At 36.8% G+C, this 15,748-nt stretch overlaps 1 protein-coding gene across 2 annotated transcripts in view; it reads left to right on the top strand.

Moving 5' to 3' along the window:
* PAM (peptidylglycine alpha-amidating monooxygenase) overlaps positions 1–15,748 on the top strand; it is a 151,836-nt gene that overhangs the window by 58,075 nt on the left and 78,013 nt on the right. For both annotated transcript variants that reach the window (XM_047778367.1, XM_047778368.1), the window contains exon 6: positions 1,824–1,907. In XM_047778367.1, coding sequence (XP_047634323.1) covers positions 1,824–1,907 — 84 coding nt within the window. The remainder of the gene's footprint in view (positions 1–1,823; positions 1,908–15,748) is intronic.

Consider the following 15,748-nt stretch of genomic DNA (forward strand, 5'->3'; position numbering starts at 1 on the left):
TGCAACTTCATGCTATAAATGTACCTGTATTGCCTACTTTGTATTGAAAAGATTTCATTTAGGTAGTTACTATTTCTTTGCCTCTCTTTGCTAAGTCATTTGCTCACACAACAGTTTAGATAGAGTTAGAAAATAACCAAGAATACCTCAAGCTACCTTTGGCCTAAGGCACATTGGTTCTTGACAGCAAGAGCATTTCATGAGCCAAGAGAGCTAGGAATTAAATAAATTGCTGTTTCAGCAAACAGATTTTTTTTTTTTTCAGTAGTCTTGTAAACCTGGGTATTTAATGTGATGCCAATCTCTGCTGGCTTTCCTTTTTTTTTGTCTTTTTGTCTTTTTTGTTGTTGTTGTTGTTGTTGTTGCTATTTCTTGGACCGCTCCCGCGGCATATGGAGGTTCCCAGGCTAGGGGTCAAATCGGAGCTGTAGCCACCGGCCTACGCCAGAGCCACAGCAACGCGGGATCCGAGCCGCGTCTGCAACCTACACCACAGCTCAGGGCAATGCCGGATCGTTAACCCACTGAGCAAGGGCAGGGACCGAACCCGCAACCTCATGGTTCCTAGTCGGATTCGTTAACCACTGCACCACGACGGGAACTCCTCTGCTGGCTTTCTGAATTCACTTCTGAATTGTTCATTGCCTCCAATGTGTGACTGAATTGCCAGACTCTTCTTTATTCCCTGGATCTTTCTTAGCATCAAAGGGAATGTGCAGTTCTCTTACAGAGTAGGGTTAGGGTTAGGGTTTAGGGTTAGGGTTAGGGTTAGGGTTAGTGGTGGTGAAGGGATGGTGTCTTGTGATGCCTCACTAAATCATGCCAGCACTAATTTTTTTTTGATTTTTTAAATTTCTTTATATTTATACAGTTTTTAAAGGTTACTTTGCATTTATAATTATTACAAAATATTGGCTGTATTCCACGTATTGTACAATACGTCCTTGAGCCTATCCTTCTCCCAATAGTTTAATGTCTGTTTTACTTTACTTCAAATGAGTCTCAGAATCCTCTCTAGGGTTTAACAGGCAGCCACTACCAAACAAGTTTGGAAACTAAAAGGGAGGTAGGTCTATTATAGACTTGTCGACATTTTTAAGATCCATTAGTAGAGAAGATGAAAAAATTTTTTCTCTGCCTGTAAATATTTTTTTTATCTGTAGATTATTTTTAGCTTGCTAGTAAAATGTGCTAATAGTAAGACTCCTAGGAACCTTTCATATTCCAAAAATTTATTGATAATCTAGTAGGTAATTGATTTCTTCAGTGACTTATTTTTTTAATTTCTCAGTGAATTTATTACATTTATGGTTGTACAATGATCATCACAATCCAATTTTATAGGATTTCCGGTGACATTTTTGCAGATACCTGTTTTCATATGGGAAGAAAAACAATTCCCCTAAGATGCTTCTAGGAAGTCTGTTATTTCCTATATTCAATTAGAAAGTAAAAGTGAATATGCATACAAACAAGACAGAATGAAAGAATGGGTTTCTGTATCTCTGTGATGTAATCAACAAGAACAGAATTTTGTTTTGTTCTGTTTCTTGAGAAATGGGTGAATTGTCCTCTTAAAGTGTGACTGATTTCCCTGGCTCCGAATTGGAGACTATGACTAGAATTCTAGCAGAGTTTTGAGACGGAATGATAGCTGTACTAGAAAAGTTAGAGATTTTCAGTTTATTTCCATTTTTATTTAACATAATTTCTTCTTATATGCTATTTTATTTCCCTTTAGATTTCATAGATCGGCGACCTCTGATTAGCTCCAATTTAGACTTCCATTTCTAAAATATTTACCTTCTTTTGAAAATCTTCAGGTGTTGGATTCAGAGTTGGAGGGGAGACTGGAAGTAAATACTTTGTACTTCAAGTACACTATGGGGACATTAGTGCTTTTAGAGGTAAGTTTTGAAATGTTAGAACTAAGCACAACTTTCAATACTATGTTGTTTAAAATATACATACTATTATCTATGTAATAAAATGAAGACTTGACCACACTCTCTGCCCGCTAGAAAACAGATACTTTTGTCTCCTGTAATTTGGCACTATTGAAGAAATAACTTTAATTCTGAAAGTTGTAATCTCTTATGCACATATTCTTGTGTGCATCCTACTATGCTTTCTCTTATGCTGACTTTAGGGTTTTTTGCTTTCCAAAGTATTGTCTTACCCACATTTTCCTATTAAGCAGCATTGTCAGAAAGATTAGGGACTAGTTATTTATATTGCTAGAAGCAAAGCACTGGGAGAGTCAGCATGTTTTGCAATGCCAGCGAAATTCTCAGGTTCATGTCACTGTTTTATCTGTAATTCAAACTTGCCCCTTCATGAACGCCTCCTTCATCCACTGCACCCTTCGTCCACTGCACTAATGCACAGACCCTACCCACTCGGTAGAGGCTGCCGAACACTGCCCTAGACACTGTGGGTCTACCCATGCTATGCACTTTGTTTAAATGTTTCTTTTCTTATTATATAGAATCATTAACATGAGGAAGAGGCCCTGTTCCCAAGGCAACTGGGACTATACTCGTTAATCCTTCTGCTGCATTTAGTCAAACTCCAGCTGCATTTCAGGTTTACACTTCAGTGTTCATGGGAGTGTAAACCTTAAGCAGTCTTCTCCTTGGCTCATCAGCCTTTCCACTTTGTCTTGCTGACTTACACTTATTTTCCCAAATTCTCTAATTTAACAATGTATTTCTCCTAACTAACATGATACATTTTCCTCTTCAGACACATTAGCTTTCTATCTAGCAACTAAGTCTAGAAATACATGTCCATCTCTGCAAATGAAATATCCTCTGTGGCTTTCGCTAAGAACATTCCATGGTAGGAGTTTCCATAAGTTCTCAGCATTCAGAACTGGGACAATAAGTGGAGTCTTCCTCTGGAAAGGGCTGTCAAATAAAGTATCATTAGTACTGCAGGCAGATATATCAGCAGTTAAACCAGCTTCTGTGGACCAGCCCATGAACCTAACTTCTAAGTAAAACCTGCTTTATATTAAAAATATGCTTTGAGTTATATGCAAATCGCTTTCCACTTTTAGAACAGAATTTAAAATCTTAAGTTGTTAACTGTAGTGCTGAGCCATGATTTTGTTGAAAATAAAGGAATAAATAATGTTCATGTTTGAGGAACAAAGACAGAAATTATCTGCTCTAAAAATTTACCATGTTGTTATCAGGGTAACAGGCAGATTCTAAGACTGCTGACTTTCAAAGCATTGACAAGACCATTATTTTCCAATGAAGGCAAGGAAGGCTTTCCCCAGTCACTATAGCTTGGTAGCTAGTCATACCCACACCCTGACCCCCACTCTCTGTGCCTCCATAGAACTCTAGACTTAACATTCTAACCTAATTCCTCTGAGCTTTGTAGGACCTCCTAGCAGATACTGTACTGATACCCCAGGGGAAATGGATGATACACATACACATGATAGTTTTTAAAACATATTACTCTAGTAATTTAATTACTAATAATATAATATAATATTAATATTAATAATTTATTGCTAGTGAGGGATTAATTGTTTTATAATTTATATTTAATTTGAGATAAAGTTCTGATATTTAATATGTAAACATAGTTATTATTGTTTATATATTATATTACATATAGTTATATACAGTTTTATTACCGTAAGAGATGGATTAGAAACTTTCATATTAGTTTTTAATTTTACATTTTTCACTTTTTTGAGAACTGTTTTTCTAAAAGAAGGGTTATGGGAGGTATGAGGTGGGAAGATTACCCATCCTGTAATTCATAGATCTTATTTTAATGTAATAAAAATGCAAACAGAAAGTTTCACCCATGTAATTCATTCAGTAGCATAGATACTATCTTGTGCCTTAAAGTGCTATACATGTCTTAGAATAGTAAGTAAACAAATGGAAAAATATCAAATCTCACTAAAACAACGAGGGAGCAGTTTACATTTACTTAACTGGGTGTGAGTGGAGATTGAATTATAAAACCCAGGACTTCCATGGTTTAGATGAATATGGTACAGTTTGGAGAGCTTTGTGAATTAGTACAATTTTTTTGGAAAACAGCCTTATAATATTATATACATTTTATACTAAAGATCTTGCTCTAGGCCTTTATCCTAAATGAAAGGTTTTACTGGATTTTTTGGTTTGTTTGTTTTTTAATGAGCTACCTACCCACAGTTATTTCTAAACTATTAACAGTAATATGAAAACCTGGAAAGTTAACAAATGTCCCTTAATAGGGAACTAATTAAATAAATTGTATAACAAGAAAAATAGCAAATCGTAAAGTTTTTTTATAGATTACATAAAACTATATGTATTCTTGTACGTTTCTAAGGATTATAAGGAACAAGGAATAAAAGGAAACAGTCAATAAGCCTGAAAGACAGGATTATGTCTTAATGTTTTTAAATTCCACACATATAAACACTATGTTAAATTCTTCAGTACTGCCAGTTAATGTGTAAAATTCCCATTCATACCCTCCTGACAGAATTAAAGCCGATTTCTATGTGCCTGATTTACTGTAGGAAGTGACTTGCACTGTAAAACGATTCTATAATGTGATCACACACTTATCTACAGATGCACCTAATAGCGGAATTACATTATCACATCTTTTAATGATTAAAAATGTATTATATGTATGTTATATATGTAATATTATATATACTTGCACGTATATGCATAAACATCTTAGTGTCAATGAAGATTTGAACTTAATGATGTTAAGACTATTGGAGATATTTTTAAGTATATAAATACTAAATCAGAAGCAGACTAACACTATATGGACATCACTGAACTCTGATGAAAAGTACGAAAATGTTTGGCTTAAGGATATGAGCATTTTTCTACACAGGGAAGGTTTTAGAGAGTTGAGAAGCCTAGGACTTCTTTTTAACAGGGCAACAACAGTGTAGGTAAATTATCTTCTAAAAGCTGTTGGAATATTATAAAATATCAAAGACAACATAACCTGAAGCCAGCTGGCTGAGTCTTGGATCAGGATGTCTAGTAGGAGGAAAGGTTGGGTGTGGTTATAGAGTAAGTTCTGTGGGATCACCTGAAATGTTTATTTTGTTTTGGTCTTTGTTTTTGAAATTGAGGAGAATGTAAAGCTGTAAAAGCATCATTTAAAAGGAGTCAACTTTATTAAATGCTGTGTGAGTCATGGTGTCAGACCTGGGCTCGTGCTGGGAATATTAATCTTCAAGCCTGCAGGAGTTTAGCGCATTATAGCAGGAGAGACAAGCACAAGAACAGAGCATTTATAGGCATGATGGAAATGTATACCAGATTCAGAGACTATGGAGAGGAGCAGATAGGTCTGCCTGAAAGGGCAGGGGGAATGTCATCTGGGAAAGGCTGCTAAGAAGATGGAACCATTGCAAGTATTTGAACAGTGATGAGGAGCCTACAGATAGGTGGGGGCAGAGGGAAGATACATTCCAAAGGTAAAGTATGTGCATAGACGTAGGGGAGTCAAAAGCCCAGCTGAGGTCCGCAAGGAACTCTTGGTAATGTTGCCTTGCTGGTGTGTGAAATGCAAAGGGAGAAGTAGCAAGACATGAGAAAAGGTGGAGACCAGACTATTAGATCCTTGTTAGGGCTTTATTCTGAAAGCACCCAGAGTGCTTATCTGCAGTAAACTGATCAGATTTTTACTTCAATCCTAGTCTTGAGTGCACCAAAAATCTAATGGACTTGTGAGGAAAGACTGGGTGTTAGGAGCCCAGGGAGAGACAGGATGAGTTCTTTTGTAAATGTAGGAATATTCCTTGGAAAATAGAATGTAATCTAATTAGATATGGATGTCCACTATAAGCATAGTATTGAGTTAGGCGATCAAACTCTGAGACCAGATAACCTGGCTGTCACTTGCTAGTTTTGTTATCCTCACCAAGTTTCTAAACCTCTCTGCCCTCCTCATCTCTAAAATGGGATTGTAATGGTTCATATAAGGGTATCTGACAAGCAGTCCATATTAACTGCTATTGTTATAGTCCATATAAAAGACTTGAATGTGACATAAGTTTTCCTAAAGGCAACCTTTTGTCATGGTTGCCCACAATACAAAGAGTACAATGGTTACTTTTCAAAGGCACTAAAAGTTCTCGTTATGTATACAGAACTGTATTTATGTCTGTCACGTTGTAAGTAGAAGTTTCTTAGTTATGCTCTGTTTCCTTTTCTCCACAGCAGTATTTGTTATTCATAGTTCAGTTACACAAAGATAAACTCCAAAACCAAGTCCCTGCTTTTAAGGAAATCAGAATAGCAGGAGCTAGAGATTCCTCCTGATGCTCTTTCTTTTCTTTTTTTTTCTTTCTGCCAATTATTTTCTATAAAATCTTATTCCATAGAGAGAATTCCCCTGAGATTGTTTCGGAAATTTGTCACATTTCTTCTAGGTATTTTGGCCCAGGGGAATTTTAAGAAAACTGGTTTCTTCAGAGTTTTTAACATTAGATTATTAGTCTCCGACAGTAACTCATTTCTCACATTAGGAAACCCTTGTGCACACCAACTGAAATTGGAGCTGCTAAGTTAAAAAGGATGCAAGAATTTCTTCTTCCCAACTGCCCAAGCTTTGACTGCCTTTGAGTAGGCAGAATTTCCAAGCTATAAACTACTTACTGTCTTTTTTTTAGTATTCGATTTTATTGGAGTATAGTTGACTAACAATGTTGTAGCGATTCAGTTTTCAACTCTCTATTATATAAGAGTGAGCTCTAAGAATAGTCATCTCCAATTTATTGGGTTATATTAGGAAAATCAGATCACAAAATTTTAGTTAGAATCCGTAAAGAATGAATCATTTTCAATAGCCCAGTTTTCCAGAAAGCTAAGGTTTTAACTCTTTCAGTACTGTAACCTTAAAACATTTTGGACAGAAATATTTCCTCAATATATTATATGTCTCATGAAATTAAAATAGGTGGGAGGTGTTAAGTCCTGCTGCTGTACCCAGCAACGAGCAAGACTGGCAATAAATGCTATTTGTCTTTCCCCTTTTCTTCATAACTTTTGGCTATTATTCTGAATATCAACTACTGCACAGTGATTTCCTCCAAATTTTAGGAGTAGATAGAGTTTTTGTGTGTTACTGGGCTTGTTGCCTTCTCTCTGCTTCTCTCTATTTTCTGTAGCTTCCTTTGTTGTCAAGCCACCATTTTAACTCATTTTAATTCAAACATTGCAGTGCATAGAGGCAAAGGTGAATCAGAACAAAAGTCTGCCTTCATATAGCTCACTGTCCAGTGGGGGAAAATAAAAATAAAACAATAACTGTAATCACACAAGCCAGTACAGTCAGTGCATTAAGGGAGTTGAGAAGCGAACAAGACCACCGGGTTTAGAAAAAGATTTCCTGTTGCCAGATTGATTTCCTATAGGCATCTTTCTCCCTGTGGTAAATTGATGATGTGGAGTCCAGGCAGCTAATTTTCATATAATTGTTTGTAAATTTAGGATAAGCACATTCTTAAAAGGAACTGCTTTAATAAAATCATGAGAACACTAGTGCCTAGAGTTGGTAACTTTCAGATTTGAATTCTCCCTGCCCTATTTATGTTGTTCCATCCTAGCTGTTAGCTGTTTTCAGTGTGGCTTCTGAATAGTTTCATTCCAGATAGGTGCCTGTTACTAGACATAGGGCCGCAGTCATGAAATGCAAGCTCTGCACTCATATACACACAGGGATTCCTTTCTCACCACAATAAAGGAGTAGTAGAGTGAGCATCAGGCAATGGGGACAGTGGCAGGCAAAGGGAAATCACAGAACTCTAAGGCAATTCTAATTCCACCGTGATTCCTGCCGCATATCTGCCTCTTCCAAAGCTACTGCCGGGAAGCTATTGGAAAAAGCCTTGAAATTGTGAAGCCAGGAAAAATCCTTTGCTAATGCATTTTTGAGCAAGATGGAGCATAGATCAGTGGCAGGGTAGCTACACTTAAAATTATTTCATGCCAGTATAAAGCAGACGACTCTGATTTCAGTCTCAATGTTAGAGGTTCTCCTGACTCCCTGACACCTGATTGTAGAGATAGTGGGAAACTAGTGGAACATTGCTCCCTGTTGCTTCTGTGTTGTTTTTTCTAAATCTGTTGAAGTAGCTTGCTCCCGAGTGCTTTCCAGTGAGAGGGGTATATGTATCTATCTATCTGTCTATCTATCTATCTATATCTCAAGCCTGCTTTTACTCACTCCTGGTCCAAAGTGAGGAATAACTTTGGATTGGGTAGGTATTTAAACCCATGTGTTTTCAGGCATTCTAGATTACTTTCCCATGTTTGAGAATCTCCTTTGAAATTCCAAATGTGGAGGGAGTTATTAACATTTCCCTTCACCCAGGGAGATAAGCCACTGATTCTTATAGAAGGGAGACAGAGATGGCACCATTCTAGTGTTCAGACTGGCCTTCCCTGAATAGGACCCTGACATACACACACTCCAGTGAGCTTAATCCCTTCCAGAATATAGGTTAGTTCTCCACTATGATATTTTTCCAGGGCACACATAATGTTTGCAAGTTCAACTCCAGGGACAGCAGCCCTGTGGTCCCAGGAGGGGTGCACTTGACCTCCGTTTCCCTTTTCTCTCCCAAGGCTGGGATACATATGCCGTTCAGCAAGTCTCCTTTCTTCCTTCTTTACTTCCCACTATTCTGTTGCTCTAATATTCCTTTATATAGGGGCACAGACTTTTATTCACATACTTTGGGATAGATGCTGGTTGGAAGTAAGAACTTTAAACATTTAAACCTTTGCATTTAAACCTTTCAAATGCATAAAGCATGAATTACATTAATGTCACCTCTGCAAGTCTAAAGCTCTATTCCTAATCAATATGCTAATATTCCTTTAGCAGAATGTTCAAATGGTCACACTACAAGAGGTATAAAGACAGACCATATTCTTTCAGATCATATTTTCCTGCCAAACATTATGAAAAAACTTTAGGCTTCCAAGCCTTTTCAGGTTTCAGGATTGCAAAAAGTTCTAATATTGGAACAAAAAAACCTTATTCTTTAATATTTGAGTTAATTGGTTAAAAATACTAACAAGGCTTGAAAGACTCTGAATATATCTGAATATCTTCCCATTAAAAAAATCTCTCCCAAACATTATTTTTCATTTTTTGGAAAATACAGAAAAACATTAAAAAGAAAGGTAAAAAAGTCACAATACCTTACCATTTAAAAATCTATAATATAAGGAGATAGTTGCACATATCTGTGGATATATGAAAAAGCCATTGAATTGTACATTTTAAAGGGGTGAACTGCAAGATATGTAAATTGTATCTCAGTAAAGCTATTGAAGAAAAGGTATCTAGATTAGAAAGAAAAGAACTAATACCTTCTTCAGTCCCATCTACCTTTCTACCTCTCCCTCCACCCCGAGGTAACTGCCATTTATATATGCCCATTCTTCTTATGCTTATCCCAGCATTTCTGTATATGCACAGAAAGCACAGATATGTATATCTACACCTTTCTCTCTCTCTCTTTTTTTTTTTTTGGACAAAATTCAGATCACACTTTGCAGATCTGCATCTGCTGTTGTGTTTTTTGTTTTTTGTTTTTTTTTTGTCTTTTTGTCTTTTTGCCATTTCTTGGGCCACTCCCGCGGCATATGGAGGTTCCCAGGCTAGGGGTCTAATCCGAGCTGTAGCCACCAGCCTACGCCAGAGCCACAGCAACTCGGGATCCGAGCCGAGTCTGCGACCTACACCACAGCTCACGGCAACGCCGGATCGTTAACCCACTGAGCAAGGGCAGGGATCAAACCCGCAACCTCATGGTTCCTAGTCGGATTCGTTAACCACTGCGCCATGACGGGAACTCCTGCTGTTGTTTTTAATTTAACAATGTACCCTAGGCATAATTCTAAGGCAGCACATGTAAAACTCTTTCATTATTTATAATGACTGCCCAGTATTCTGTTGTGTGGATATATTATAATTTATACATCCTGTTCCCTATTAAAGATGTTTAAGTTCTGAAGTTTTTGCTAATACAAGCAACGTTGCAGTGAACTTAAACATTAGAGACATTTTAAATAACCATGTAGTGCTACTCCTAGGTGGATTTCTAGAAATGGGATTTTTGGGTTATGAAGTGTTTAAACCTTAACAGATTCCACCAAATTACCTGACAAAAGAGTTTTTCCAATTTTCATTCCATGGTGAATGAGCAAGCCCTGTATCCTTACCTGCACTAGTTATTTTCACAGTTGAAACATTTTGCCCAGTGTTTACTTAACCAAGGAACTCCTCTTACTATTTCAATAAAAGGATTAGAATTAGCTGGAAGTTCTTAATAGAATTACCTCTAAAGTACATAGTCTATGTCAGGATTTCTCAAAATCTCATCTCTGGACTATCTGTGCCTGAATCTTAGAGTGCTTTTTAAAATGAAAACTTCCCATTTCCAACCAGATCTACTGAATCAAATGCACAGAAAGTAGAAGCTGGGCACTGGTGTACTGGGACTGGCTCATATTAACGCACAAGGGCCACTTGTTAATTTCCAGATGTTTTGTGAGCTGATTGTTAAGTGTAGCTATGATTTATTTATTTATTTATTTATTTTTATTATTCTTATTTCTTTTTGTCTTTTTGCCATTTCTTGGGCCGCTCCTGCGGCATATGGGAGGTTCCCAGGCTAGGGGTTGAATCGGAGCTGTAGCCACCGGCCTACGCCAGAGCCACAGCAACGCGGGATCCGAGCCGAGTCTGCGACCTACGCCACAGCTCACGGCAATGCTGGATCGTTAACCCACTGAGCAAGGGCAGGGATCGAACCCGCAACCTCATGGTTCCTAGTCAGATTCGTTAACCACTGTGCCACGACAGGAACTCCCTATGATTTAAAATAAAGGCAATAAATACTCAAAGATCATCATCCCCTAATTATTTTACTACCTTTTATTATTATCTATGCTCTGGAGAGTACTTATGTCTATTGTATCTGTATGGTGGAAATACTATAAAAATGTGTGTTAAGGGCTCATCTCTTCCCAACCCAGCGTTCAGTAATGTCACATTGGTAGCTTGAAATCAGCTGTAGTAGGAAAATTTATACTGTTGAAGTTGACAAATGCTAAAAATCAGTGCTTCATACATTATTTTGTTAGTCGTTTAGATTTAAAAAAATGATGGAAAAGATATTAGTAAAGCAGATTATTGGGAATAGCAAAAAAAAATTTGAGGAAATAATCTTTCTGTATTCAAAAATTACTCTCTAGTACTGCAAAGATTTTGCTCATTTCATTGACGAGCAAGTGCAATTCCAACATATATCTTTGTTGTTTCAATAAACAAGAACATTAGGAAACATTTTTGTCTGAACTGCTCACTCATCAGTTACAAACCATGGATTGGCTAATGAAAACTTCAGCAAAATTAAGAGAAGAAGTCTGTGAAATTCAACTTGTTATATGAATTTATGATAAAAAGTATTTATTTTTTATTTTTGTTTCCTACATATCTTTACTACTAATAAAAACTATAATGAATATATATTTATACACACATGCATATTTTTTCAGAGAGCCAGTGTGTTATCAGCACATCAATGAACCCAGGATTCCGAAATTTTAACAAGCTCCCCAGTTGGTTTTTATGCAAAAAACATTTGACAGTTGAGGCTCAGATATTCCTAGTAAGGACTGAAGTTACCTTTACATTTTTTTTTTTTCTGTACTACAGGTGTGTCAGGAAAATTTCCTGGGGCTTGGGACATGAGCAGAATAAATTGCATTTATCAAAATAAGTATAATTAACTCTCAATTCTCTTAAGAAAAGGGGAGCTTTGAAAGAAGAAAATGCATTTAATTACTATCTGATTATTCTAGCACTTAACTCATTTCACTTAGAAATTTGAAGGACTATATTTATTCTTAACTTTTTCACAAAATTTGGTGTTTGGATTTTAAAATGTTATTCTACTCTTGTGGTAGAAGACACTTAGAATACATCTATGACTTTCTTATTCCTTCTTGACACTTAATCTAGATAAACCTTTTGGAAGAATGAGCAAAAATAAGTTCTATCCTTCCGTTTTTTACTTTTTTTTTTGTCTTTTGTCTTTTTTGTTGTCGTTGTTGTTGTTGCTATTTCTTGGGCCGCTCCCTCGGCATATGGAGGTTCCCAGGCTAGGGGTGGAATCGAAGCTGTAGCCACCGGCCTATGCCAGAGCCACAGCAACGCGGGATCCGAGCCGCGTCTGCAACCTACACCACAGCTCACGGCAACGCCGGATCGTTAACCCACTGAGCAAGGGCAGGGACCGAACCCGCAACCTCATGGTTCCTAGTCGGATTCATTATCCACTGCGCCACGACGGGAACTCCCATTTTTTACATTTTTTTAAAGTGGAATTTATGGAGTGACAGAGAGAGAAATGGTGAGAAAGTAACATTCAATCTGCATGAAATTCCGTAGCCTTTTAGGCCTTTTCAGATCAAAGGAAGAGATTGAAACATGGCTGAAAAGGCACTGTTGAAAAGAAAATCATGACTTTTCTTCTGAATAAATCTGTGTTAATTCTTTTTTTTTACTTTTTAACGTTTTATTGAATATAGTTCATTTACAATGTTGTGACAATTTCTGCTGTACAAAAAAGTGATTCAGTTATACATACACACACAGCCATTCTCTTTCAGATTATCTTCCCACATAGATTATCACCAAATTTTGGATAGAATTCTCTGTGGTATGAGGCAGGTCCCTGTTGGCCATTCATTCCATGTACCTCATTATTCACATGCCAATCCCAAACCCCCAGTCTAGCCCTCCCATCCCCCCACCTGTCCCCTTTGGTAACCATAAGTTTCTTTTCAAAGTCTGTGAGTTTGTTTCTGTTCTGCATTCTTTTATTCTTTTTTAAGCACTTGTTTTTAATACAAGAGACCGAGTCTTCAGGTGATGGAAGGAGAACAATATGGCTAGAAGGGACCATCTAGCCCAGCCCCTACATTTCACAGAAATGGAAATCGATACTTTGAAAGGTTAAGTGACTTGCCTAAAGTGGTATAGGTACTACTCCAATGCTATTAAAGACTAAAAGAATTTAATTTGTGTTGGATTTCTAGTTTGTAGTTTGTTAAAGTTCACATCCTAACTATATAAACAAATGATGGAATCAGTCCTTCTAAAAGTCCTTTGAACCACTGGGAATGAAGAGGAATAAAACCATTTATGCACAATAGAATAAATATGAATAAAGATGAGAATCATTTACCTCATCTCATTTATGCCTTTTCATTCTAATATATGAAGTAATCCATTTCCCTTATGTGGAGCTACTTCTAAATCAGGTTGCTAGATAATCCCACTGATTTCAGAAGAATTGTAATAGGATGTTCTTCTTGTTCTTTTCTAACCTTTATTATACACAACCATCTTGTTGAGTCATGGAATGATTTTAGGACTATTCAGTACCTCTGAAACAATCCAAAAGCCTCTTATCATGCAGTATTTTTTCGCTCTTGCCAATCTCTTCACATAAATGTAAGCTCCCTGATTCTTTAGCTTCTCGCATTTAATTTTGTTAATCATCTTCAGTTTGGAAGACTAATGGTCCTTATTCATCTCATTCATTCCATGGGACACCTGTTTATTTTAATACCTAAATATAGTCATTCAGGATCAGGAATTACATTGTCATTCACTTGGTTATGAGAAAATATGTAAAGCAGTATGGTTTTATTACTTTTTAAACAATGTAGTCAGAATGTCCTTTATTCCTTAAAATGTGTTTTTCAAACAATTTAACATTGAACCTTATAATATTTAGCTTAAGTGATGTCTATTGGGGGAAAAAAAAAAAAACTTCCCCTAATACAATTGAGTTCTTCACATTTCACCTTTATTTTCTAGTTGTCTGAGAAAGCGGTATACTTTACCTTCATTTATCCTTTTGTAATCCAGGCTTTATAAAACTCTCATAATTATTAAGTCCTTTTTTTAAGCTGGTCAGGGTTACATAGTCATCAGCTAATTAATAATCATTGAAATGCATAGCACATAATATTTAATTTTTAACCATAAGTACTTTAGAGGAGAAATAAAGTTTCTTGCCTGTTGGCTTACATCAAAATTAGAAAATCCAAGGCGTGTTTTTCACATACTCCTTCTGGTTTCTGCACCCTGTCCCTGACTCCTCCCCTCATTCCCTTGGCATGTCTATGTTTTTTTTACTGTGTTTTAGGAATTCTGGTAAAAGATGAAAGTCATTAGATAGCAAAACTAGGATTTGTAAATTCCATTTACTGTTTTCTATTAATTCTCCTTTATGCTAGTTGACTGCCTTACTTATTCATTGCAAGAGGTACCCTAAATAAATACATGACCAAAAAAGATGTTTGATGAAAACCATTCAAATATAATACTTAATGACATTTACAAAATATTCTGTTCGAGAAATAAAATCCAGCCTTCCTTAGGCCTGGAAGAGACCCTTCTAACTTCCCTCTTTCTGCCAAATGGAACATTACTCTCCTCTTCATCCAATTTGGAATCTCCTCATCCTGCTCCCCGTTTCTTCTCATTCCTTATTGATTCTTCTTTTCTCTGTCTTGGAAAACTTTTATTTTTTTGGAAAACTTTTTAGAATCTGTCTTCTTATAGGGATATCTCCCCTCCCCATACTTTTTGAGCTCCATTTCCTCAGAAATATTCCTTATCCTTGTCTCCCCAACTTAACTGTAATGTATCAGCTATAGTCACAGAAAGAATAAAATTTTAGGAGTTCCCATCGTGGTGCAGTGGTTAATGAATCTAACTAGGAACCATGAGGTTGCAGGTTTGATCCCTGGCCTTGCTCAGTGGGTTAAGCATCCGGCATTGCCATGAGCTGTGGTGTAGGTTGCAGACGCAGCTTGGATCTGGCATTGCTGAGGCTTTGGCGTGGACTGGCATCTGCAGCTCTGATTAGACCCCTAGCCTGGGAACCTCCATATGCCACGGGTGCGGCCCTAGAAAAAGACAAAAAGACAAAAAAAAAAAGAATGAAATTTTAGCAGTAACTGAAGACCTGTCCAAACTGACCCTTTATCCTACAGTATGAAGATTTACCTAGCAAACTTTGAGAGATAATTTGGGCCACCAAGGGGTTTCATTGTTTTCCTCTTACTTCTCAACTCACTAGTCTTTATAAAAATTACTTTAGTAATCCTCATACCACATTACAGTGTAAACATATTGAATGACTGAAAATTAATTCTAAGTCAAATATATGAGCTATAGTATTCAAAGTATATTCCCTAATTAATACCAAAGACTCCATGTATGCATAATTATATGTAAATTAGAGACTTTGGATTTATTTTTGTCATTGAAGAACCAAAATACAATACAGAGTAGTTTTGAGTTGATGAAGATAATTGGGTTGAAAATATAGCAAATGATTTTAGGTTAAGCTTCAAAAGACATATATTCCAATGAAATATATGTTTCAGTAGCAGTTAAAGAACTCAACTAGCATCCATGAGGATGAGGGTTTGATCCCCGGCCTTCACTCAGTGGGTTATGGATCTGGTGTTGCCGTGAGCTGTGGTGTAGGTCACAGATGCGGCTCAGATCCTGAGTGGCTGTGTCTGTGGCATAGGCTGGTGGCTACAGCTCCAATTAGACCCCTAGCCTGGGAACCTCCATATGCCACAGGTGCAGCCCTAAAAAGACCAAAAAAAAAAAAAGATATCCTTTAAAAAATAAATAAAAATAA

The sequence above is a fragment of the Phacochoerus africanus genome, chromosome 4, assembly GCF_016906955.1.
Source record: "Phacochoerus africanus isolate WHEZ1 chromosome 4, ROS_Pafr_v1, whole genome shotgun sequence".
NCBI lineage: Eukaryota > Metazoa > Chordata > Mammalia > Artiodactyla > Suidae > Phacochoerus > Phacochoerus africanus.